Consider the following 27,729-nt stretch of genomic DNA (forward strand, 5'->3'; position numbering starts at 1 on the left):
TAGACAGGCAAATGGATGGAAGAAAAATAGAGGGTTACAGGGTAGGAAGGGTTTAGTACATTTTTTTATAAAAAGGGATATAGGGGTCGGCACAACATCGAGGGCCAAAGGGCCTGTACAGTGCTGTAGTGTTCTGTTTTATATAATAGAGCCACTTAAAATATTTATAGAGTCACAGCATCCAGATTGAGAGGCAATTAATCGAGCTCTATTTTCAAACTGTGGTATTTCATGATTATGCAACCATATCACCAAAACATATCTGGAGAGCCTACCTCTGCTTTTCATAATATAATCAATGGCTCGATCATTAATTGCAGCCTCACTTGGTTTGATGTCCAAGAATGGTTTGTTACCAATTCCCATTGACACCATTTCCTGCATTCGAACCTCTGAAACAGATGTTTATTAGATAAGATTGAATAGAAAACAGATTATGCAGAAAAGCCACAGAAATCCACATCGGCTCTAATAAACAGATTATTCTAATAACCCATGCTAATGGTGAGGCAGGTCATACAGTATCCTTTCCACCCCCACCCCCCCCATAACTTTCAAAATAACACAATATGAAACTTTATAGCAATTTAACTTGGAGCACAAGAGCAACATGTGGCTTTCTCTCCTTTCAAATCAATCCCAGTTTATATAATAGTGACTTGTGTGTAAGAAATTTAGTGGACCATTATTTAGCAAAACTTTTTGATGAGGTACAAGTAGCTCTGAATATTGGCATCAAATGTCAACGAACTGAATATGACACTGCACGATGAACAGATTTCAGTAAGTACACCATCCAGCTAAGGGATGTAAATCTGGGGAAAAAAAAGTGGATTGCATTAGATAACAACCTGAGTCTGGACTGCACATTTGATAGAGTTATCAGTGAGTTATCTGCCTCTTATTTTCCAAATATTGTGGGTTGGCTTTGCCTCAAGGCAAGGTTTCCCAAATTCCTATTCATTTACTCTCCTGCTTCCACATTTACCAGGTGCCTGCACACATCCACAAATACAAGTTTACAATTTGACTAATGAAAAGTTCATTTCCTCCTCAAACACTGATCACTGACCAAATTATTGTCCCCATTTCCTCTCCAACCATCTCATTTTATTTAGTTAAGTACAGTATCTGAATATCTGGTTAACAAACAAAAATTTACATATTGAAAGACCTTTCACTGAGGCATATAATAACAAAGGCTTCTAAATGTATTACCTTTATTTCTAGTTGCTTGTTGCCATAAAATGCTTGTTATATCTTTTGTCCAGGCCTGTTTAACATCTTGTGAACTTGCCTGAAGAACATATGTATCACTGGATTTCCGACGACGAAACCATATTTCAAACCGTATTGCACTTTCACCACTCGTTTCAGTCAAACCAATATCTGCCGTCTACAAACAAAACACTAGCTATTTACTAACTCAAGTGGAACAATCAATTTATACAAATTAATTGAATATGGTTTACTTAATGGAAAATTTCTCAATGACTAATTTAATTCTTTAATGTACCATTATGCTACAGTTCAAACTTTAATCATTTAGTTGGATTTTGCATTTATTGTTTATTACCTACATTCATAACTCTTCAAAAAAAAACAGAAAAAATTCCAATTGTTATCAAACATGGTTTATGTGGCAGCTTACAACCTTCTTTGTAAAAGCTATCAAGATATGACACACTAATTTATCATATTATGCATTATTTTCTTACTTTGAAGGAATGTTTATAGATATAGACATCAAATCCACCATCAATCCGTTTAGGTTTGCTGAAAAGAATAAGATCTTCAAATAGAAAAACATGTCGTAGATACTTCTTGCGCCCCGACCAGATAGTGAACTCATCTTGGCGAACCAACTGTCCCTGTTCCTTCAAGTTCACCTGATTTAATACAATTTAAACAAATTGCTTTTATCATCATATATCTTGTAATCATTAAAAAAATCTTAGTGACTAAATGAACATTTGCCTTTAAGTAGTTCTCTTTATTTCCTGACATTGTTTATTTTGATCATCTATATTCAATTGCCTGCCTAGTATCAAATGGATTTGATACAAAATCAGGTTGTTAAAGAGAGTTCCATCTAAATTTGTGAAGGCATCGACTGAAACCTGTCTATACTCAGACTAACACTTGGAAATAAGGGTATTAATACCATACATGGTAAAATAAAGAAGCCATGAACAAAAGGAAATTGTAAACAAATAGCCTACAAACCATCCAAGCATGGGATTCAACCTATTACAAAACTGCTGGATCTGAATAGGTTTTCTTCCCTTTGCAGTCTGCTTTCTTGCTGACACCAATGTCATGAATCAGTATGTGCAAGTCACATGGTAATGTACTGTGGGTTTTGTCAAAAATGTTGATTGAAGGACTCTGCAGCAAAAATACTCTCCCTTAGATTGTTTGCTTGTAGGTCCCTTCCTGGGAGGAGGTTATACCTTTGCCATAATGGACAAAAGATTTTTTTTAAATCCCCAATATGCAGAAAATCTTTACAGTAGAAAATTATCATTTTGAAAAAAGAGCTAATGCAATAAAAGAGAACTGATATCAGTTTTTCCATGTCCATAGTGTATTTGCTTCCAATTACATTTTTAGCTAAATGAGTATACTTGGTGGAAGGAACTATTCAACCATTGGCTATCTGCTCAAAACATATTGCTTCCATTCTCACAGCAGATCAGTTAAGAACAATGTCATCAAATACATACTACAGGGATGTCCAGATTCAGCAACATTAAACATCAGTAAATGATGCACATGTCAAAGATCCAGAAAACATGGTATCTCGAGTGTAGCTTTCCATGAATATTCCCTGTTGTGGTGGTCCCAATAAATGCAATAAAAGAGATCATGATTAAATTGTTTATATTTAAGTTTTAAGTCCATTATTTACAAAAGTATTAAAAAAATCAAATTATAGCTACAGGTACACAATCCTTTATCCGGAACCCTTGGAGGACAGTGTGTTCCGAATTTTAGATTTTTCCGGAGTTCAGAAAGCCAGATTTAAGCCCACCCGAATTGTGGTGCCTTAGCCACTCCCTTCCAATCACCCTGTCATCTCCCCCCACCCCGCCCGCCCGCCTCGCGCTGCCATCTCCCCCCCCCCATGCCCACCTGACTTGCGCTGCCAGTCTCCCTCCCACCTTTGCCCGCCTGACTCGCGCTGTTGGTCACCCCCCTCGCCCACCCAACTTGCGCTGCCGGTCTCTCCCCCTCGTCTGCCCGACTCACTGCCGTCTCCTTCCCCACTTGCCGGATTTTGGAGCTTTCCAGATTTTATATGTCCAGAGAAGGGACATGGTATTACTTTACCATGGGGATGAAACAGCAATAGAGACCTGTTAGTGATATGAGAACTGCCCGTGTCTCCCATGCCTTCATTCAAGTCAAGTTGCAGGTTGCAAATTTCCCGTTTGCTTCCTCCATGATACAACAATGACATATTCTCACACTGAGGAACACTGATGACTATGGGAGAACTCTAGGCTCACTTGGCTAGTTATGGAACAGGTTCCACCACAGCACAAATATTAAGATGCTTTTTCAGACTTGCACTTAATTAGCTTGTAAACATGTTGAACATTGTTTTCTAAACTACAATGATCTTTAAGTTTGGGCTTATGCACCACATTCTTTTGTATTATGACAGGGACATTCAGAGACAGTCAAGAAGGAACAAGGAATTTTTTTTTACACCCCCTTCCTCCAACATGATAGGAGTCACCATGCCTGGGCTCACCAGTGTAGTGTCATGACCAGGCAAGTTTGAAGGTCAAATTCATAAAAGTGAATCAAGTTTTCACTTACCAAGTATTGCATATACCCTTGTAATAGTCAAATTTTGTGGACCACTTTTTAGGGTAAAATTTATGGGGTCGACTATAACACATACTTTTAACCGTGTCGTTCAGGGCATCAGGAACTCAAATGGGCGGGAGGGCAGGCGGCCGGGGCTAAGGTGAAAATCCACGGTTGGGGTGTCAGGAGCTCAGATGGGTGGGCAGTCAGGGTCCTGGGAGCTCCGATGGGCAGGAGGCCGGGGTGAAGGTCCACTGTCAGGACATCAGGAGCTGGGATGGGCAGGTGGCCGGAGTATCAAGAGGTTGGTTGGGTGGCGGGAATCAGTGGTTAAGTCCATATTTGGGGCATCAGGAGCTCAGATGCGTGCCAGGTGGACGGCCGTGGCCTCTGCAAGAGTCCGTGGCCAGGGCATCGGGGCCAAAAAAAGGAGGGGGGTTGACTTTTTACACGGTGTATATGGTATATCATAACTCCGAAACAGAAGTTCTGGTTCAATGTTCCTTACATCACATATCCATAATTTTCTACACACATCATGCTGTTTTGTGAAAATCTTAAAATAATCCCTAAATTTTATTTACTCTGGCCAATCATTCTGTACTACTACTTTCTCTAGATTGTTCTGACTTCTAGGTGAATTGTCTTTTTTAAAATCTGAACATTTATTGCATGCCCAGTTAAATCTAAACAGGCACAATTTATTTATATTTACAAAATATGGAAGTCAGTGTTTGGCTTACATCACAATTCCTTATAGCATCCATTGCCAACAAATCATTGCCATGTTGAAGCTGCAATTTAACCATTTCTTCCGCTGCTCGGAGATTGCTCAGCTCCTGTTCCTGAACCTCACTGCATTCCTTGATCAAGTCCTTCAGGAGCAGGGCATACTTGCTCATTCGTTGGATGGGTTTCAGCAGGTAGGAAGCCAGGTTCATCTTATCACCCAGTTGTAGGTGCTTCTGCTAAAGTAATATAAAAACTGCAGTGAACAACAGTGCTCAGATGTGAAAAGCAAATTAATATTTCAAGGGCAATACAATAAAACCATCAAGGTCTGCTGAACAAACAAGAGTTTAAAGAAAAGCAAGAGGTGATAGTTTAAAGTTTTTGGTTACAAGAGTTTTCGATGAAAAAGAAAAAAAATGTTTTAAAAGAGGCAGCATTGTTTTAATAAAATAATGTGTTTGAAAGATTTTTGAATTTGAATCATTAGGCAGGGTGAGGCTGTATGATTTGAAGTAAAAAAGTCCAAAGGAGGCAGATGCAATTTCAAATAAAATTTCAGACACAGAAAAGCAATCAATCACCTGAATAAGAATACACTCAGTATAAAATGTATAAGGTGTATAATCGAGGGCTCCAGTTCAAAACAAAATCCCATATAAGGCAGACTCTTGCCCAATGGTCTGCCCGAAACATGTTGATCTTTCAGCACACGGAGATGCCAGTGAGTGAATGCTGCCAACTGGCACATTCCGACTAGCTGCAGGAGTATGTGTTAAGGGGTGTGCTGAGGCTTGATGCAGCTAACCTGAGGGCACCATGGGGAAGGACCACAGTCTAGAATCCTAAGACAAGGAAAACCTATCAGAGGGAAGAGTAACAACAAGCTGCCACAGTGATAATGGTATAAATAGAGAGCAAATGTAACAAAGTACAGTGATGGGAATGTATGGAAATGACACAAACCGTGTGAAGAGACTTTGAGCATTTTATTTTTCAAAAATAATTTATTGTGAAAAAGGTATATTTTGGAAAAAATAAAAAGTAGCAATTCTGGATCTAGTTGGAGGAAGAGAAGATGGGCAAGTGGAAGGAGTATTAATGAACTTTTACAATAGTGATAGCTCAGTGGTGAGAGCACTGATCTTGTGAAAGGGGTTGTGAGGTTATTCCTTGCTGGGGCCTCATTTCCGTGAGGGGTGCTGGACAAAGTGACGACTCTGTCTTCCTTACGGTAGACAAAGTTAAAGAATTTCATGCACGTTACATTCTAAATATAGTATTACGTGACAATAATGGAACCTTTACCTTTATAATTCAGTAAATGATACAGCATAATGATGAAAAAGAGAAAGGCAAGACAGCAGTAAGCATTCTTAGCTAAAGGAATTTACTAGGCTAGTACATGAATTAACAAAATCAGAAAATAGTTATTATGAGGTAAATAATTACTAAAGTGGAGGCATTCAAGGGGTTCAGGATGAAAATGTTTCTGAAAAGGATGGGACTGCTAAGTGACAAGGTGCATCAAAAACATGATTCTCATGGGCTATAGACAGATTGAGTGGCTGGGAAAAAATCTGGCAAGAAGAGCTGGTGAAAGAAAGTGCAAGATCCAGCACCAATAAAATTAATCAACTGACATGGGGTATACAAATGGAAAGGAAGAGCAAACGAGTAACGTTCAAAGGATCTAGTTCTTCTAGTTCATGAATGATAAAATGTTAGCAGGCAGGTACAACAAGTAGAACAAATATTGAAGTGCTGGATAGACTGGGCATGGAGAGGATGTTTCCAGTTGTGAGTGAATCCGGGACCACAGGGCAGAGCCTCCGAATAAAAGGGCATCCCTTTGGAGCAGAGAAGTTTATTCAACCAATGGGTGGTGAATCTGTGTAATTTGCTGCCACAGACAAACAGCCTGTAAAGGCCATGTCATTGGGTATATAAAAAGCAAAGGATGATATGTTCTTGATTAGTAAGGGCACGCATGAGGGCGGTAAAAAAAAGTCAAGCGCTTGTGTGAGGCATACAGTGGGGGTCAAGGGGGCACAAGCGCTTCTTGTGGGGAGTTTGGGGGACAGTACACCCATTTTTAAAATTTTTAAAAATTTACACACAAAATTACCCATTTCAAGCCTCTTTTATTACATTTCAAAGTAAAAATGGACATTACAAAATAATGTGAATATGTTACTGTATACTAATAACATTTTTATTATTTTCCTTTTTGTTATCTTCATGGTGTGCTCGCTGCTTTATTCCACCTTGTGCTCGGTTACAATGAACACTTTGCTGCTTTATTCCACCTTGTTTCTGACTTTCAAAAAAATGTTGGACGACGCCAATCACTGACACCTTCCCATTGAGGCCCCACTCCTGCCGGATCCCCATTGTTCTCGCTGCTGCCGCCGGGAGCTCGAGGTGCGCTTCACTTCTGCTTGAAGGTAGCAATGAGAAGACCGATGGGCCCTGATCTGAGCTCCTCAATGTGGAAATCATTCAAAAACGCAGAAAATGGATTTTAAAAATGCAGAAAATTAACATGTCATAAGGGCTGTCAATGGGGATGAGAAGGAAGAAAATGGGGGTAGAGAAAGAAAATACATTTGAATGGCAGAACAGCCTCAATAAGCCTGATTCTGCTGATACAATGAAGTACTGCAGCTATGGCGGCAACTGCCTTTATTGCAAAAGGGTTGAGTTTAAGAATATGGAGGCTTTGTCACAGTTGTACAAGGTGTTAGTGAGCCACAACTGGAACATGTACACAATTTAGTCAATTTGTATAAAACAGATAGAGGAGCTTTGAAGTACAAAGAAAAGCTCCAGCACTTTTGTGTATTGCACTCAATCCCAGCATCTTCAGTCTTTCCAGTTTAACTAGCTTTAGAGGCAGTCTAAAGGAGAATCACCCAGCTAATTTTTGGGATGAGGGGTTGTCCTATAAAGAAACCCATGACAGCTTGTATCTGTATTCCTTGAAATTCATAAAAATGAAAAATGGCAACTTTAAACAGAGGAGACTCAGGGGTGCTTAACAAGGTAAATGATGAAATGTTTTCACCTCTAGGAGAGCATGAATAAAGAGAATAGCCACAATTGAAACATCTCTCAGAGGACAGTGAATCTCTGGATTTCTCAGTTCCTGAGGATGGTGGAGGCCAGATTATCAGATACATTTAAAATGAAGATGGACAAATATTTGAAAGACTTGGGAATTGAGTTACAACTGGCATAGAAGAGCAGTTGTAGCTACCATGATCAAATTGAATGGTAAAACAGACTTGAGTAGCACATGGGGCTACTCATACTCAAAAGCATAATCTGCTTATGCTTTTGATAAATCAGGGCAAACAAAAAGTCTCTGGATCTTCAACAAAAAAAAGAGTGGCATGATTAGCGCAACGCTGCTACAGTGCCAGCGATCAGGGCCGGGGTTTGAATCCTCTGATGAATGTAAGGACTTTGTATGCTATCCCATGTTTGTGTGGGTTTTCCCCAGGGCTCTTGTTTCCTCCAATCCTCCAAAACATACCGGGGGTTGTAGGTGTAGTGATATGTTTTTTCCTTGAAGATTATTCCCTTCCTGTTGTATGTGTGAGACTGGCCCATTCACTAGTGACATCTCCTATGTCTCCTCCCCTTATGACCTGGCCATAAAGGTCGATCTCCAACCCCCCCTCCCCCCACAGCCCCCACCTTTCCGGCATTCCTGTACCTGGATCCAGGCCAGCCAAAGTCTTGTGTTTATTAAAGCCTATCATTCCCCTGCTCTCAACTTTGTGGTTATTGATAGAACCTATCAATTTAAAAAACACAAACGTCTCTCCGGTAACTGCTGTGCCCTGATCACCTAGAAGTGGACCCCCAATTACCAGGGACTTCTGAGTACTACAAACAGTGGATCAGCTGCTTCAACACCTTCCTAGAGGCCACTGCTGACTTTGTGGTCTCTGACAACAAAAGGCTGAAAGTCTTACAAGCAAGGGTCGGTCAGAGAGCCTTCCATGAAATAAAAGGCTGCACTACTTACGTAGAGGCAATGACTGAACTTTGTGCCCTCTACAAACTTGAGCTCAACGAGGTGTACTCAAGCTACCTCCTTGCATATTTCATAAGCCCAGTTTAGATGTATTAATATACCCACAGACTAAAACTCTATGCTAATTTAACTTTTGATACATTTAGGTTTAGTATGGCTTTTTACAACGTCCTGCTTGGCAGGTTTTTTTTTTACAAAAATGTTGAGGTCCATGGATTTAAGGGAGACCAGTAATTTGGATCAACAGTGTCAAGCAAAGAGTGAAGATTGATAGGGGTTTCTGTAGCTGGAAGGATGCTATCAGTGGAATTACATAGCTTTTTGTTGCAATATTAACTCTTTAGTCTTAAATGTAGTGTGCAGATGGTACAAAAACTGGCCATGCAGTTGACAGCTAAGGTGAAAGCTTTAAACTACAAGAAGATGTAGATAATCTGGTGGACTGCACTAAAATGCAACAAATGAAATTGGTCTGGCCATTCATTTCAACAGAACTTGGACCCCACCATGCCTCTGGATCTGGGAGGGGATGTTGAGAGGATGGGTCTGGAACTTTGCAACCCCCTACTCACCTAAATCTATTCATGCACATGCTGTTCCTTTCTGAGGAGTAGGGTATCCTCATATCAAACTTCACAAACTGACTGAAAGGAACCATCATCATCCTATGGCATGGAGAGCCACAAGAAGAAGAGATAGATGGATAATGAGTGGAGAAACAAAGGGAGTTTGGAGCTGAAGTACACATGTGCTTCAAGGCAGCATGACAAGTCAACAAGGTGATTGAAAAGACATTTGTGGTGTATTCTTTGGCTTGGCTTCGCGGACGAAGATTTATGGAGGGGGTAAAAAGTCCACGTCAGCTGCAGGCTCGTTTGTGGCTGACAAGTCCGATGCGGGACAGGCAGACACGATTGCAGCGGTTGCAAGGGAAAATTGGTTGGTTGGGGTTGGGTGTTGGGTTTTTCCTCCTTTGCCTTTTGTCAGTGAGGTGGGCTCTGCGGTCTTCTTCAAAGGAGGTTGCTGCCCGCCAAACTGTGAGGCGCCAAGATGCACGGTTTGAGGCGTTATCAGCCCACTGGCGGTGGTCAATGTGGCAGGCACCAAGAGATTTCTTTAGGAAGTCCTTGTACCTTTTCTTTGGTGCACCTCTGTCACGGTGGCCAGTGGAGAGCTCGCCATATAATACGATCTTGGGAAGGCGATGGTCCTCCATTCTGGAGATGTGACCCATCCAGCGCAGCTGGATCTTCAGCAGCGTGGACTCGATGCTGTCGACCTCTGCCATCTCGAGTACTTCGACGTTAGGGGTGTAAGCGCTCCAATGGATGTTGAGGATGGAGCGGAAACAACGCTGGTGGAAGCGTTCTAGGAGCCGTAGGTGGTGCCGGTAGAGGACCCATGATTCGGAGCCGAACAGGAGTGTGGGTATGACAACGGCTCTGTATACGCTTATCTTTGTGAGGTTTTTCAGTTGGTTGTTTTTCAAGACTCTTTTGTGTAGTCTTCCAAAGGCGCTATTTGCCTTGGCGAGTCTGTTGTCTATCTCATTGTCGATCCTTGCATCTGATGAAATGGTGCAGCCGAGATAGGTAAACTGGTTGACCGTTTTGAGTTTTGTGTGCCCGATGGAGATGTGGGGGGGCTGGTAGTCATGGTGGGGAGCTGGCTGATGGAGGACCTCAGTTTTCTTCAGGCTGACTTCCAGGCCAAACATTTTGGCAGTTTCCACAAAGCAGGACGTCAAGCGCTGAAGAGCTGGCTCTGAATGGGCAACTAAAGCGGCATCATCTGCAAAGAGTAGTTCACGGACAAGTTTCTCTTGTGTCTTGGTGTGAGCTTGCAGGCGCCTCAGATTGAAGAGACTGCCATCCGTGCGGTACCGGATGTAAACAGCGTCTTCATTGTTGGGGTCTTTCATGGCTTGGTTCAGCATCATGCTGAAGAAGATTGAAAAGAGGGTTGGTGCGAGAACACAGCCTTGCTTCACGCCATTGTTAATGGAGAAGGGTTCAGAGAGCTCATTGCTGTATCTGACCCGACCTTGTTGGTTTTCGTGCAGTTGGATAATCATATTGAGGAACTTTGGGGGACATCCGATGCGCTCTAGTATTTGCCAAAGCCCTTTCCTGCTCACGGTGTCGAAGGCTTTGGTGAGGTCAACAAAGGTGATGTAGAGTCCTTTGTTTTGTTCTCTGCACTTTTCTTGGAGCTGTCTGAGGGCAAAGACCATGTCAGTGGTTCCTCTGTTTGCGCGAAAGCCGCACTGTGATTCTGGGAGAATATTCTCGGCGACACTAGGTATTATTCTATTTAGTAGAATCCTAGCGAAGATTTTGCCTGCAATGGAGAGCAACGTGATTCCCCTGTAGTTTGAGCAGTCTGATTTCTCGCCTTTGTTTTTGTACAGGGTGATGATGGTGGCATCACGAAGATCCTGAGGCAGTTTACCTTGGTCCCAACAAAGCTTGAAAAACTCATGCAGTTTGGCATGCAGAGTTTTGCCGCCAGCCTTCCAGACTTCTGGGGGGATTCCATCCATACCTGCTGCTTTGCCACTTTTCAGTTGTTCGATTGCCTTATATGTCTCATCCAGGGTGGGAACCTCATCCAGCTCTAGCCTTAGGGGCTGTTGAGGGAGCTGGAGCAGGGCGGAATCTTGGACTGAGCGGTTGGCACTGAAAAGAGATTGGAAGTGTTCTGACCATCGGTTGAGGATGGAGATCTTGTCGCTGAGGAGGACTTTGCCGTCTGAGCTGCGCAGCGGGCTTTGGACTTGGGGTGAGGGGCCGTACACAGCCTTTAGAGCCTCGTAGAAACCCCTGAAGTCGCCAATGTCCGCGCTGAGCTGTGTTCGTTTGGCGAGGCTAGTCCACCACTCATTTTGGATCTCCCGGAGTTTGCGCTGAAGATGGCTGCATGCGCGACGGAAGGCTTGTTTCTTCTCTGGACAGGACGGCTTTGTAAGGTGAGCCTGGTGGGCAGCTCGCTTCTTTGCCAGCAGCTCCTGGATTTCCTGGCTGTTTTCGTCAAACCAGTCCTTGTTTTTCCTGGAGGAGAAGCCCAGTACCTCTTCAGTGGATTGCAGTATGGTAGTCTTCAACTGATCCCAGAGGATCCCAGAGATTAAGCAGAACATGCAAGAACAAGGAAATTTCGCTAGAACTCTATACAACCCTAGTTAGATATATTGAGTACGCATATATATATATATATATATATATATTTGGGCAGCGTGGTTGGCGTAGTGGTTAGCGCAACACTTTTGAAGCACCAGTGATCAGGACCGGGGTTCGAATCTAGCACTGTCTAAACCCACACTGTCCCATGTCTGTGTGGGCTTTCCCCAGGAGCTCACCTTTCCTTTCACCTTTCAAAAATGTACCAGGGGTAATGGGGTATAAACTGGGCAACATGGACTCATGGGCTGAAGTAGCCTGTTATCTTGCTTACGTCTAACTTTAAAAATTTTAATTTAAAAAAAAAGTAAATTTAAATTTACTGTAATGGGGTCTAGAGCTCACTTCCTGAGAGAATGGTGGAGGTATAAACTCTCACCACCACATAAACAATGTTTGTAGTGTGGTTGAAGAGCTATGATCTGCAGGACAACAGACCCAGTGCAAGGTGGTGGGAAACAGCAGGATTGCTCTTTATGAATGGCTTCTTTGCCAAGGGTTAAATAAATTCTGACGCTGTGTAAACAGCAAATAATCCAATTTTAATGACATAAGCATCTCATTGAGATTTAATTTTTAAAATTAAAACTCCTCAGTATTATCAGTTTGCAATGATTTTCCTGACACTGAATTATTGTTCATGCAGTATAAGGAGCTTACCTTGAAAAAAGTATTCCCGTGAATGGCGAGCAGAGCATCAGATTTGGGTTTGTTCTTGCTGTACAAGGCATACATGCCAAACTGGTCTTGCTGTAAATGGATTAATTAAATATTACATTATATTTCATTGCATTTGTGTTTCTATCATTTCTTATAATTCCCCATCAAATACAGGTCGAAAACCCCTTATCCAAAGATTCAAAAACCGAAAAGATCCAAAAACTGAATTTTGTGACTTCACAAGTGGTTCAAAAAAATTCAACACCTTGTGGGGCTCTGACGCTCTGTTGGCGCCAGTTTCAATACAATAACTGTAAAAAAAAAACCTAAATCTTTGCTTCTGGCTGGGAAAATGCCAAATGGTGCTGGGTCCAAGTCTTCAGCATCAGCTGCAGCCGAAATTGGTGACAGTAACTCCATTCTCAACATCGGCTGCTGTGCCATCTGCATAGAAGAAGTCACCTTGGGCTCCTGGGCGGGAGCGGGGACTGGCGGTGGGGAGGCGCTGGGGACTGGTGGCGGGGAGGAGGACTTTTTTTGTAAGTACAGTACTAAACATTATTTCATGTGAATTTTCCACTTGTGGCGGTGCTCAAAAAGCCTGCATTTGTTTATCGTTGTGGCTGATACAGGTATTCTGCTGATGCTACTGTGCTACTTTGTTCCAAAGTTTGAAAATCCGAAAAAACCCAAAAACTGAAAAACGTCTGGTCCCAAGCCTTTTGGATAAGGGGCACTCAACCTGTACTGTATAAAAATTAGAATAATACAAATTAATTCTGCTGCTTTCACTGAGATGCAGAACAAAATACATTGTTAAATCACTGAATTTTTTAAAATTTAGAAATAAAGGAAAAATTAATGAAGAAATGTTTAATTATGCAGCAAATTCTATTAAACAGTTTCAAATTGCTTCATTTGCTGTAGATTTGGATTAATCTCATGATCGTGACATTGTTGGTGAAATCATTTTGGAAAATTAACAGCAATGCAAAGATTTTTAAAAGAATTGAAGCATCTATTTGTTTTTATGAAAATTAATTCAGATCTTTCACTTGCTCTTTGCACTAGTTTCCTAATTCTGTTTATATTCCAAACAAAATGGACATCCAACTTTTCCCCTATATTTTTGGTTAATATTGACGGTGGTTAATTACACAATCACGTTCTCATCTAATTTACTGTGACTTTGGGCTGAATGCCGAGACTTTGTTTTCCAGTTTCCCTGGGAACCCAGCTGAGGTGAGAGCAGCAGAAGCACAAGGACTGCTACTCACTGGATTTTTGTAAACTGTGCCTGGATGTTGCACACCGCTTTTCAAATAAAGTTTTGCCCTACTGAAAAGGCCAAGATGATTCTTGTACAGTACTCAATAAGTAAAAATCATTCTATCTGAAAATTATTTATGATGGAAATATATCAATCTAATTAATTTCCATTCTTCAGGCAACACATTAATAGGACCATTATTACTTTTCAGACCTCACTGAGAGAGTTAGGGGAGCTGTTCAAATATTTATTTCTCTTCGTTCTTTTCCACAACTTGCATTCTATAACTTAATAACCAGTGGTAGTAAATGTAGTCAGAAGTCCAGGCATTAAAACTAAAGGCAAAACTGGTTCCTAAGGGACTCATCTCCACTCATGTTTATAATAATAATGAGTGGAGAGAACTGGCTTGATGCTCAAAGATGAAGTTGCTAACTGCAATTTCAAACATAAAGCAAATTTAGCAATCTGACACTCATTGTGAGGATCTTTGCTAAGAGAAAATTCTTAAACTATTATCACACTAAAACACCTCTCTGTGACTAATTCCCACACAGTTCCTCACAAGGAGTACGAGAACAAAAATGGGCTTCTAAACATCTTAGATTATCAAACCCAGATAGGAATTAAAATGGTGAGTTTAGAAGGTAGTCAGTTAATACTAAAGGTTTTATAATTAATCCATGTCTATTTAATTACTCCAAGACAGAATTAACATCAATGATGTTACTAAAACATCAAACTGGACCAGATCAAAATCAGATCACTTAATTTTCTACCCGAAGAGCTATCCTTGTCTCAAAAGCACAAGATTTAACTTTTAGTTCCTTCCACAACCCGAGCAGCTGATTGCACAGTATTGTCATTTTCCTTCCAACTTGTACTCGATCACATAAGATACACAATAATGAGACTGAACAATTTTGCAGTGGGCAAGAACGGCGGGATAAAATTAGTATGCTCCAACTTTTTTCTCTGAGAAACTTTGTATTTCAATTTCAACCTTTAATCTTGAAAATTTTGCTCTTTCATACATATCTTTGAACCAGAGTAAAACACGAAAGTCTGCAGACACTATGATTGAAGTAAAAACACAATGCTAGAGAAAGTCAGCAGGTCAGACAGTGTACTTTGGATAGCAAAGATAAAGATATATAATCAACATTTCGGGCTCGAGTCCTTCATTAATCAATTTTGCAACAACTAACTCCAGGACAATGGACAACATTGCAATGTCAAAATAAGCCAGCCTGATTTCTAATCTTGCATCTGAACGTACCCAACATCATGCATCACCATTTCGAGCATTTTAACGTAGAGATACAACATGGTGACAAGCCCTTCCACCTCTCACCTCCAAAAAAGAGTCTGAGCCACTCAAATATACTCATTGCCCAATTAACCAGTTGACTCCATATGCCTGGAATGTAGGAGGAAACCAGAGAACCCAGAGGAAACCCATGTGAACATGGGAAGAATGTACAAGCTACTTACAGTGGGAGATTCAAATCCAGTTCACTGAAATAACCAGTTTTCTTGTGATAATCTGTAAACTGAATACAAATATTTACTTACATGTCTGAGGAAGCAGTGGCTAGCACGTAATGGATGGTTAGTACAACTTTCCAGTTCTTTCAGGAAATACTGGCTGTGGAAGTTGTAAAGCTTCTCTAGGTTTCCAAAGATAACACTGCGTTTCCCTCGCAGATCCTGAGGAAGGTCAAAACGCTCCATCTCTGGGTAGTAATTATCAATGATGTACCTGAGAGATTTTACATACTCTCGTTCTGTTGTGACCATCTCATCAATGATGTGCCTCAGTTTACTGTAATGAGCAAAAGGTAACATTTGACCACGATGAAGTGTTTCACAAAGAGCAGCACTCAATATTTTACATTTGAGAAATTTGTACATCTCACAAATATTAGCAGTAGATAAACAATAGGTTTAGCTAGCTAAATATTCAAACTATTTTGGGCATAAGTGAAAGGAGAAGAATTATAATTTTCTTCTTTGGCATTTTTTTATAAAAAAGTGACAATCCAATTTCAATTCAGTCAATCCTTTTAATGCAATTGCCTGCATGCAGAATTGTGTATTGAGTTTTGCTTAAGAATATCTTCTGGTCGATAAAGGTTTGTTTGCATAAATTTGTTTGCAATGCAGTCTCTGTTCAACCCAAATTTAATTAATTGAAAATAAAGTGGTGAAGCGAACACCTCACAGTGATTTTTCTTTACTTAACCTGAATAGATCAATTGTTCAGTTTGAATTCAGGTTATAAAATAGATCATAGACAGTGAAACATGACGTTCAAATTTAACCTGACACAAGAAAAGGTGCAATAAATTAAGGAAAGCTCCAGTGCCACACAGTTGATGCTCAGAAGATCCAAAATTAAAGTAACCATAAAATGAAAGAGGCAGCAAGCGGAGAAACTTTAAAAAATGTAAATGGTTAAAATTTAAAGTACATTTCCAAACCTGGTGGCAGAATGTGTTTTAATAGGAGTTTAAAAGGTAAATGGATAAATGAAAAAAAAATTACATGACTGTGGTAACAGGAGAATAATTGGATGCCCTATAAAAAAGAATTGGTGCAAACTCAAGATGGCAACATCATCCCACGGTGCTATACTTTTCCCCGATTCAGTAGAAGTGATGACTAGTCTGGGCGGCATTCAGACATTTCTTGCAGCTTAGTACTTTTAAATGTTTTTTATTGTTTGTAAACTTACACTGAAAAATATACAAAACATTACTCACACAAATGAAGCAAATCATTCTTTAAAGTTTGTGGAATTATGAATCAAAAGCTGGTCAACATAACATCTATTATAAAATGAACTAAACATACATTTCTTTCCCATAGATGCTCCTTGACCTACTGAGTAATTTCCAGTATTTACTGTTCTTATCTTAGCTTTCCAGCATCTAGATTTATTTTTCATGATACATCCATTATGCTGGGTATAATTATTCAAAGCAGCTAACAGGCAACAATGGGCACTTCAGAAATGGAACTTAAGTGTTAATTTTACCCAAAATTTCATGAGCCTCATGAAATGACAGAACATGAGAGAATGGGAGAGCACCCGCCACCACCCACCCACCCCCCCCACCCCCAATTTGAGAATGAGAAGCAGAGGAGACAACCCTATGGGAAGGTTTTCATGGCAGCAGACCAGTGAGGGGCTCTACAGCTGAAGAATACACAGGCAGTGGACTGTTGGCCACTGGAGGCGAGAAACCCACTAGCTGTGGGCTGCTGGCTACTTGTGGTCAAAAGACTCATGCAAGGCTGCGGACTGCTCGAGACTGGCTGAAGGAGTTCCATGTATACGGGAGGCTGTCGAAGGGCATGAGTGCTGGTCTTCCTAATCTTTAGAAGTTTTGATCTGGAGCTTGGGTTGTCGATTATTTGGATTGAAGTCTGTGTGGTTTGCAGAGGCTGTGAGAGCACTGGAGGTGTATACACAGTCAATCTGTGACTCTGAAGGGATTCTGTTTCCTTCTCTTTCTCTAACTGCAATTTCTCAGGCAATTTCTGCTGATGGTGAATCTTTTTCTGCCTAGTGGCAGACAAAATGAAATTTTGTTTAATATGACATCTGTTTTATTGCATGACAATAAAATAGTCTTGAATTTTAAAAGTGCTTAATGATACAGAGCATTGACTTGAAATGTTAACTCAATTTCTCTTTCCACAGATGCTCCTTGACTTGCTGAGGATTTGTAGCACTGTTTTTATTCCAGTTAGCAAACCTGTATTGCTGTATTGTGTATACTTATTTTTAAAATTGTTAAAGATTTCCATTTAAAAAATGTAAATAACTATAAATATGGCTCTTCCTAAGAGTGAGGCAAACCCATTGCTTTGAAATAAGAATGACACAGAAGTAGGTATAAACCTAACATCAGTTCTGATGGAGCTTTTGACATGAAAAATTAATCCTGCTTCTCTTTTCACAGATTATGCCTGAGGGCTTCCAGCATTTTCTAATTTTATTTCAGATTTCCAGATCTGTACTTATTTGACTCTTTAAAAATCTTCAAAGCTAAGTTCTATAAATTGTAATATGAGACTTAAACAGAGTTTAATAGTTGCACCTGAATTTAGCAAAATAACTGTTTTGATGTATTAACTTCAGAGCAATTTTCACTTTTTCTTGGCCCTTGAGCACTTCAACTGATCATGAATCACATTTTAGTGTGAGACAGAAATATCATAATTCTCTCATTTATTGCCACCAGCCTTGTGAATTGGTTGCAAAAACCAAAAGGTTTCCCGCTAAGAATTCAATTTCCCAATTATACCTTGCACTCTGTTAGAAAATCTCTCAAGAGTTTTCAAGCTCTTCATCATGGGTACTGGGTCAGGATGGCTGAACAGTCTAAGGCGCTGTAATCAGGTCACAGTCTCTCTCGGATATGTGGATTCGAATCTCACTCCTGACGTAATTTTGGGTGGCACGGTTAGCGTAGCATTTAGTGCAACTCTCTTACAGCACCAATGATCGGGACTAGGATTTGAATCCCATGCTGTGTGTAAGGAGTTTGTACGTTCTCCCTGTGTCTGTGTGAGTTTTCCCCAGGGTCCCCAGATTTCCCTTAGCCTTCAAAAAACGTACCAGGGTGTAGGTTAATTGGACAGCATGGACTCGTGGGCTGAAAGAGCCTGTTACCATGCTGTATGTCTAATTTTTAAAAAATCATTTGCTACTTAAGATTTGTTTTCACAATGAATTTGATATGCAAGGACTGAATAGATTTTAAATTCATAAATCTCTGGAAAATCAAGTGATCAATTTTCATGTTTAAATCAAGGGAAAAGACATCAGATTAATCTACAAGAGCAATTTTAAATTAGCACAGAGCTGTGTTGCGTCACTTCCCATTTTAAAGACAGATTCACTTGCATAGTTCTCAGAGAATTGCACATTGTATATTTTGGATTATTCAATCCTGTGAACAATTATCATAAAATTACTAAAAGGAATATGAAAACCCTTTGAAAAGTACAAAATTAACTACTTGATGGTGATTGCAATTTATTCAGTGACACTACAGAGTACAAAGTTATCAGCTTCAAGCAGATCATTAATGAGTACAACAGACTACAGTCGCCAAAGAAATGAGATGATGTAGCGAGGTTGCTATGGCTACAGCTAGTTTATAGCTCTAAGGCTGTAGCTCGAATCCACAGGAGAAGACAGACACACACAACAGTAGAATGTATTCGACACTGAGTTTATTTGGAGGTCTCTTATAGTCAGCTCAGCTGCATCACCACCGAGGCATGGCTTGAGCGGGCTGGCTGCCGATTAGTTACCTCGGATGCCTGGGCGATGATCGGACAGTTTCACCACTCTGCCAACGCCTACGGAAACGGGTGTTTCAGCCCGCACAATGCTTTGCCAGCTGCTGCGTTCGACGGCCATTTTCTGTGTCGGCCCGAGGTGCAGAATGTTACAAAATAATAAATAGTTGCATTTTTGCCTCCAATCCCAACCCTGCTTCAAGTTACACATATGCCTACTTATCAAAATATTGGCCATTACAACCATTTGATGCTTTAATGAATGACTGACACTCACTAATCAGGTTTAGAAATTATGAGAAGAGACATACAGCAGAACAAACCCTTTAGCACAACCCATCTATGTTGACCAAGTTGTAAATCTACATTTTTCCTGACTTCTGTGCATCTGTAACTATATCCTTCAAAGCTCTTCCTACCCAGCATTAGAAACAAGGTGGATGATCTTGCTGTACAGTTACAGGTTAGAGAGTACAATGCTGTGGCTATTACTGAGTCATGGCTGAAAGATGGATGTCATTGGGAGCTGAATGTCCAAGGATATACGGTGTATTGCAAGGATAGGCAGGGAGGTAGAGGGCTTGCATGAGTCTGCTGGTAAGCAACATTTTTAAATCATAGGACATAGGATCAGAAAAGAGGTAGAATCTTTATGACTTGAGTTAAAGAACAGAAAAGGCAAAAGGACACAAATGGTAATATACAGGCCTCCAAACAGCAGCCAGGATGTGGATTACAAAATAAAACTGGATATAAATAAGGCACATTGTGACAGAATATAGATATGTTTTTGGGAGATAAATTGGGGAAGGGTTTGTTAGTGTAGGTAACATACAAACACTTTAAAACAGATCTTATTTAAAATACTGGAGCTCTGCTAATGCTAGACATGTCAGGGCCTCAAAGCCTTTGCAAAAGCTTTGGCGTGCCCAATAGACTCCACCAATGGATTGTTGTTTACAACAGAGCAAAGAGCTTGTTGGAGCTGCATTCTGTCTGGAGGGATATTTGCTGTTCTAAGAGGGCCATGTGGTTTTGCAAGCAGAGGGAGTCAAACAGGCTTTCTGTGTGTGTGTGTGTGTGTGTGTGTGTGTGTGTGTGTGTGTGTGTGTGTGTGTGTATGACACATCAGTTCTATAGTTTTACAGTCAGCAGCAGCAACTGGAACTGGAACAGGACAAGCTGGCAAGCTTGTGGAAAACCCCATTTGGAAGACGGGTTGTGAGTGCTCAGTTCAGTCTGGTCAAAGCCCTTGTGGTTCATGCAAGAGGAGAGGACTGGCTGTCTGATGTTTCACTTAGATTAAGAGAAACAAAAAGGAACTTTGTAGTAACCTGAAAGAAAGAGGTTATAAGCTGGAGAACCCTGAGGGGGCAAGTTTCATCAGCAAGACACTGAAGTGGCTGATGGAAGTACATCAGTTGTGGGTGTCCTGAAACAACAAATCTCTCTCTGAAAACTGACAAGAACCTTCCTGAGTGGTAACCATTCATCTTTCAAACACCAAAGCCTGGTGAACTTTATAAATGTTAAATTCTGTGCACAGTATAAAAATTGCCTCCAACCAGTTAACTTGGAGGAATGGGAAGTGAAATTGGACTGTGAATCAAAGAACTTTTCTGAACTTACACACACAGTACATACACGTGTGCTTAGAATTAGAAGGGAGTTAAGTTAGGTTAGTTAAGTCAATAGTGATAAGTTAAAGTGTGAATCTGTTTTCAACTTTAAAGATAATTAAAAGCAATATTTTTTCAAGTAACCTTTTGTCTTGGTGAATATCTATTGGTTCTGGGTTTTGGGGTCATCTAGGCTCGTAACAACATCAGAAAGACAATGTTACAATAATCATGGGGGATTTTAACATGAAATTAGATTGGGAAAGTCAAGTTTGTACAGGATGTCAGGAGAGAGTTAGTAGAATGCCTACTATATGGCTTTTTGGAGCAGCTTGTTAACAAGCCCACCAGGGAATTGGCTGTTCTAGATTTAGTGCTGAGCAATGAACTAGAGGTGATAGAGAGCTTAAAGTAAAGGAACCTGAGGAGGCAGTAATCACAATATGATGGAGTTCACTTTGAAATTAAAAAAAACAGAGCCTAAAATCCAATGTGTCAGTATTTCAATGAAGTAAAGGGAATTACAGTCGCGTGAGAGAGGAACTGGCTAAAGTCAATTGGAAAAACACAATAATGGGGAAGACAGCAGATTAGCAATGGCTGGAGTTTCTGTGAGAAATAAGGAAAGTGCAGAACAGGCACACACCAATTAGAAGTTTGTGAATGGAAAATAAGAGGGAAGTTAAAGTAAAAATTAAAGAGAGAGCAGACAAGGAAACATAAGTGGGAAAATGGAGGACTGGGACATTTTCAAAAACTTAGAGAAGGTGATCAGGAAGCAAAATATTAATTATGAAAGGAGGTTAGCAAGTAATATCAAAGAGGACCAATAGAAAACAATAGTGGAGAAATTGTAATGGAGACATGATGTCAGAGGAACGGAATGAATATTTTGGATCAGTCTTCATTATAGAAGACATTAGCAGCATACCAGACTCTCATGACTTACCTGGAAGAAAAGCGAGTGCAGTCAAGTTCATGAGAGACAAGGTACTTGGGATGCTAAATGGGTCTAAGGGTAGATAAGTCTCCAGGACCAGATGGAATACATCCTTGGGTTCTGAAGGAGGTAGCTGTAGAGATTGTGGAGGCATTGGTAATGATCTTCCAGGAGTCAATGCAGTCTGTCATGGTTCCCGTGGACTGGAGACCGCATATGTCACTCTGCAGTTTAAGAAGGGAGTGAGGCAGTAGAAAGGAAATTATAGACGTATGAGCCTGACATTGGTGGTTGGGAAGCTGTTGGAGTCAATTGTGAAGGATGAGGTTACTGAATACATGGAGGTGCTTGAAAATCATGCCTGACAAACATATGGACATTTTTTGAAAAGATCACAAGCAGGAATAGACAGGGGAGATGCAGGGAACGTTGTGTATTTAGACTTTCAAAAGGCCTTCAATAAGATGCCACACACAAGGCTGTGAAACCAGATGAGAGCCCATGGAATTACAAGAAGGATACTAGCATGGGGGGAGCATTGGCTGATTGGCAGGAAACAGAGAGTAGGAATAAAGGGTTCATATTCTGGTTGGCTGCTGGTTACCAGTGGTGTTCCACAGGTATTGGTGTTGGAGCCACTTCTTTTTATGTGGCATACAATTCATTTGAATAACGGAATAGATGGCTTTGTGGCTAAATTTGCAGATGATACCAGAGTAGGTGGTGGGGCAGATGGTGCTGAGGATACCGAAAAACTACAGAGAGTCTTGGCCAGATTAAGAGAATGAGAGAGGTGCGGACTAGAAGGGCCGGTATGGCCTGTTTCCGTATTGTAATTGCTATATGGTTATAGGTGAAATACAATGTTGGAAAGTGTATAATCATGCACTTTGATAGAAGAAATACATAGACAGATTATGATTTAGATGGAGAGAAAATTCAAAATTCTGAGTTGCAAAGGGACTTGAAGTCCTTGGGCAGAATACCCTAAAGCTTGACCTCCAGTTTGACTAGGTGGTGAAGACTGTGAATGCAATGTTGGCATTCATTTCTTGAGGAATACCATATAAAAGCAGGGATGTAATCTTGAGACTCCATAAAGCACTGGTGAAACCTCACTTGGATTACTGTGTAGTTTTGGGTGCCTAATTTGAGAAAAGACATGCTAGTATTGGAGAGAGTTCAGAGAAGATTTACTAGAATATCAGGAATGAAAGGGTTAGCATATAAGAAACAATTTTTGGCTCTTGGACTGTCCTCATTTGACTACTGAAAAATGAAGGGAGACTTAGTGAAGGCATTTTGAATGCTGAAGGGCCTAGACAGAGTAGATGTGGCAATATTTCCCATGGCAGGGGATTCTAGGACAAGAGGACAACTTCAGGATAAAAGAGCATCAATTTAAAACAGATGTAGAAAAATTTCTTTAGTCAGATGGAACTTGTCACAGGTGGTTGTGGAAGCAAGGTCGTTGGGTGTATTTAAGGCAGATACTTGATTAGTCAGGGTATCAAGGTTAATGAGAAAGCCGGGGAGTGGGTGGATGGATCAGGTCATGATAGAATGGTGCATCAGACTCTGGCCAATGGGCCTTCTTCTGCTCCTATACCTTGTGACATCTGTCCAAATATCTTTAATTGCTGTAATGGTACCCTCTTCCAATGGTTCCTCTAGTAGATGCATATTACTCTCTGAGCCAAAACATTGCCACTCAGGTCCCTCTTAAACCTCTTCCCCTCACCTTAAACCTATGCCCTCTAGTTTTAGAATCATCTACTCTGGGGAAAAAAAAATGAGCATTCACTTTATCCGTGCCCCTTATGATTTTATTAACCTCCATAAGATCATCCGTCAGCCTCAAGAAATTTTTTTTTGTTTAAAATATCAGAGCTTACCATATAAAAAATAAGATTTTCAAAGTGTATTTTTCCAGCAGGGTTTTCCTTTAAAACATCTCTCTCACAGGCATGAAGGAATCATAATCTTTGAGAAAACTGCTTTTGTTTTAAAAGGGAGGATGAGTACAATGAATAAAGGTAAATACAAAAATATTTCTGTACAAAGCAACTGTGAATATTTAACTGTTACTGGTAAACTATGGCAAATGTTAAGAAAAGATGAAGTTTCCACAAACTTTTCTTGTCACCACAATATTATGTTTCATTTAAAGGAAACTTTCTTGCCATGTTCCTCTCATAAGCACACTTCTCAGGTAAATTATTTAAATTACTTCTGGATGTATTTATACCCACCTAACCTTAGCCTTGGGTTCTGGTAAAGAAATACAACTCCTGTAGCCTTCTGCTTGGTTTTCAGTCCAAATGAACAAAGGTTGCTGTCTGGGGATACAAGGTCGATCATTAAGTTCAGTGCTGCTCACTTCAAGCCCTTTAATGAACACTCCAGTGTTGCCATGCCTTGCAGGTTCAACAGAAGTTCTGTGACATGAATTGTAACTGAAAGCATCATTAGGTGAATAGTCAAAACTCTGGGCTTTCCGAAGTACTTTTCTCTGATGCAGATTCTGGGAAACTGGCACTGAAAAACATCTTGACTTTATATGAGAAAAGTTAACTTCATTAGCAAAAGTTCCCTGCAATTGTTTGCAAGACTCCGGCGTTGACAAATGAATGGAGGTACAAACTCTTTCTCTCATTTGATCAATGTTTTGGTGATAGGGAGTGGCATATTTGGTGGGAAACGTTTCAGGTGCACTATTTATTGTTCCATAACAAATATCTGATAATGGTGGTGAAAATGTGTCTTTCTTCCACACACTAGGATTTGATCCGCTGTTTGAAGAATAAACACTACTATTTGAGCCAGCAATACCTTGTTCACATTGTAATTTTTGCTCGTTACCATTTGACTGCTTCCTCAAACTCTCATTTCTTACACATTCAAATTCAGAAAACTTATGATCTGATGGCAAAGCCTTTCTTGTCTGCAAAGCAGCTTCTAGTTTCTTTTCAAAGATGAGCTTTGTCTCTTGGCATTTGGACCAAGCAAACTCCCACTGCTTCATTCCTTTTTCATTTTTTAATTCACGAGCTAATTCTTTCATCTCTTGAAACTTTGCACCTGGGATTTCAGGATCCTGAGAATGATGATTTTCCAGATATTTTGCAACAGCTCCACAGCGTTCTGGCGAATAGCAGTCATCCATACTGATACACGCAAGGCGCCGCATGCCCTCTAGAGTCCATTCATAAGCCTGTAATAAAGACATGAAATTAACAGTCAACCCAATAATAAAAAGGCAACCTGTCTGCACAAAATAGTAACAGGCTCTTACACGAGGTATGTTCGTGACTTTTTTAAAAAATGAATGAAATTATTGGCAGCAGAATTGACAAAAAATAGAAAATTAACAGAAATAAATTGAACAAATAACTGTTGTAAAAATATCACACTCTTGAAGTCACCATGTACATTTTCCATGGAATTCTCTTGGAAAAAAACAGCTTTGAGTAGGGTATACTTTTATTTTAATATATATTTACACAATATATAATGTCCATTCTGTTGAGTACAAATAAACATACTTAAACTAATAACTTATTATCGTGATATATTCACCAAGATGGAAAAAAATGGTTTTATCTTTACAAATAAATTTCAATCGATTTTATGAGACTTAAATCATGACTTTCTCCAAAAACAAACTAAACCCATTTGTGATGTACAATTTACTTTGCACTAGACATTCTGCAAAACGTTTTATTTATTTACTTTCCGGAGGACGTAGATACCATTCACCTCAACGTGGTAGTGCTGAGGGCTTTCATGAACTGCTGCACTGCTTCTGGTGAAGATATACTGCTGAATAAGGAGCTCCAGGATAAGATCCAAGCAGCAATGAAACCCCACGTCAGTGCTAATTTTGGGATCTTTTTGGTCAAATATAGAACTGACATAAGTGATATAAAAGCCTAAAGGCATCTTACAAACCAGCATATTTCAACAAATACAATTTCTGTAATGTTTAATGCACATCACTAGCTAATCCAAGCGTAAACCTCCTAATGCATGTTGATATGGAAACTATTCCAATTGCATAACAGAGTGGAATCATGTTCTAATGAACTTAATATATTCCACGTATTTTATATTTAGGAAACAAATGACATGATCTATTTGTTTTGTTTGTATGATGAATGATCCCTTTTTATTGCAAACTCATTTCGTACTTCAATCTTGTAGCCAGCAGAGTCTCAATGCAATTCTCAAAGGATGCATGCCCACATCACAAAATCTAATACAGTTTTGTATATTACATTAATTATAACATTGTAAACCTAGTATGGGAAGAGGCAACATTAAATTGGTACAGTGCTTTTAGGATTAAATCACATTGTTAACAGAAATGAGAAATTAATTTTGCATCTGACCCACGAATGCTTAATGTTGATCACAGAAGCCAAAAGAAATCTCAACTTGATCAGCACAAAAAATTCTGAAGTGTCTGAGGAAGAAATACATGTTCTTTATTGAATGTTAATAAAGAATGGAGACAAATTATTTTAGGAACTGATGATGCATCTCTTTATGTACGAATCCCTCCTATGTAACTAGCTTTTCCTGCTTTCCACTTATTTTCCGGTACGATAAAAAACCAAGCCACAGCAACGTTAAACATCACCAATATTTCTTCATTTCTCTCATTTCTCTCTAAAGATTCGTCACGAAGCTCCACTAAACAGAAGTCATCAATAAAGCACAGAGAACTGTATTTAAGTCCATCATAAAATAAATTGAAGTTCTAACTGAACAAATCATCGGTGAGGTTTACTTGTTATTCTCTCTTTTTAAAAAATATTTTATTTAAAAATTTCTCCATACATGTAGTAATCAAAGATTAATATAATACAAATTTCAAAAAGAAAACAAATTAGAAATCACATACATGATGGTATATCTCCTCCACCCTCAAAATAGTTAATTCAGAAGACAAAAGTTAGTTATGTAAAATAAAAGAGAGAAGAAACTTGCTGGACTGTAGTCTCACCCACACACCTTTCAACAGAGGCCTTTAATACGATTCAGAGGAGATTCTCGCAGGTCCAGAGACACAGGAAAAGCAACATTACAGATTTAAACCTAATATCTGATTTGGCACTAGATTGGTAAAAATATTGCATATTTATTCCTCAAATTATATGTAACTTTTTTCCCAAAGGAATATAACTCTGAATTTTTTGCCGTGTCCAAATGCGTATCTGATCTCCAAATAACTGCAATACATTTCCTTGCCACTGCAAATGCAATTTTAACAAATTCCAATAGATGTATTGACAGTTTTAATTTAGGTCTTGTTCCTTCAATATTTCTTCACAGAGAAATGAGAGAGTTAAAGTGATGTTTAATGTTTAATAAAAATAAATCTGGATTGTGCAGAAATATAACCTTGTTTCTCTCTCCACAAAGGTTGCCTGACCTGTTGAGAGTATTTTACAGTACAGTTTTGAAACCATTAGATATCATCGGAAAATTAATTACAGCTGCCACTTATTACAAAATGTTGAAGACAGAAATTTACAAGTTTCAACATTGCTTGTAATATTTGAACCAACACGGCTTATAACAGCCATCAACTTTAAAAAAATTATGTAAATGATAATCTAGCTCTCAACCAAGAGAGCTGTGTCATAATTTATTCTTATCTCAGACTATTTGCCATTGGCATCCACATTCATAGCTTAGTTATTTCCAAAGTTACACAAATACACCTTTGGCTAGCCTCCTAACCTTTTGCCCACAAAACCTTGATATTCCTTCAATCTCCATGAGGCATGTTTTGGACTGTAAAGGCAGTCAGATATATAATTTTGGAAAGGACAATTTATAAATGTATGCTGATGTATGGTTAATTCAAAACCTAAGCTAAATTACAAATACAATTACATTTTAGAAATCCATCTTCAAAAGGGTAAAATGGAAAGTGAGAAGCAAGAAAACACAAACCACCATCTCTATAGCTACATCCTATGGGGGGGGGGGGGAGGAGGCAGAAAGGAGAAAGGGGAGGGGGGAGGAGGCAGAAAGGAGAAAGGGGAGGGGGGAGGAGGCAGAAAGGAGAAAGGGGAGGGGGGAGAGAGAGAAATCATGTGACCTGGTTTGACAAATACACCTTACAAGGAGACATTACC

The 27,729-nt window shown here is 39.7% G+C and overlaps 1 protein-coding gene across 6 annotated transcripts in view; it reads right to left on the reverse strand.

The window, feature by feature from the left end:
- Nucleotides 1-27,729, reverse strand: part of plekhg4 (pleckstrin homology domain containing, family G (with RhoGef domain) member 4) — a 193,918-nt gene that overhangs the window by 13,515 nt on the left and 152,674 nt on the right. For 5 of the 6 annotated variants that reach the window (XM_069901416.1, XM_069901413.1, XM_069901412.1 and 2 more), the window contains 7 exons: nt 23,833-24,794; nt 15,278-15,527; nt 12,433-12,522; nt 4,563-4,787; nt 1,719-1,889; nt 1,219-1,396; nt 276-392 (listed from right to left, as the gene is read on the reverse strand). In XM_069901416.1, the coding sequence (XP_069757517.1) occupies nt 276-392; nt 1,219-1,396; nt 1,719-1,889; nt 4,563-4,787; nt 12,433-12,522; nt 15,278-15,527; nt 23,833-24,794 (1,993 nt within the window). The remainder of the gene's footprint in view (nt 1-275; nt 393-1,218; nt 1,397-1,718; nt 1,890-4,562; nt 4,788-12,432; nt 12,523-15,277; nt 15,528-23,832; nt 24,795-27,729) is intronic. The other variant, XM_069901414.1, reaches the window with a different exon arrangement.

The sequence above is a fragment of the Narcine bancroftii genome, chromosome 10 (assembly GCF_036971445.1).
Source record: "Narcine bancroftii isolate sNarBan1 chromosome 10, sNarBan1.hap1, whole genome shotgun sequence".
Taxonomy (NCBI): domain Eukaryota; kingdom Metazoa; phylum Chordata; class Chondrichthyes; order Torpediniformes; family Narcinidae; genus Narcine; species Narcine bancroftii.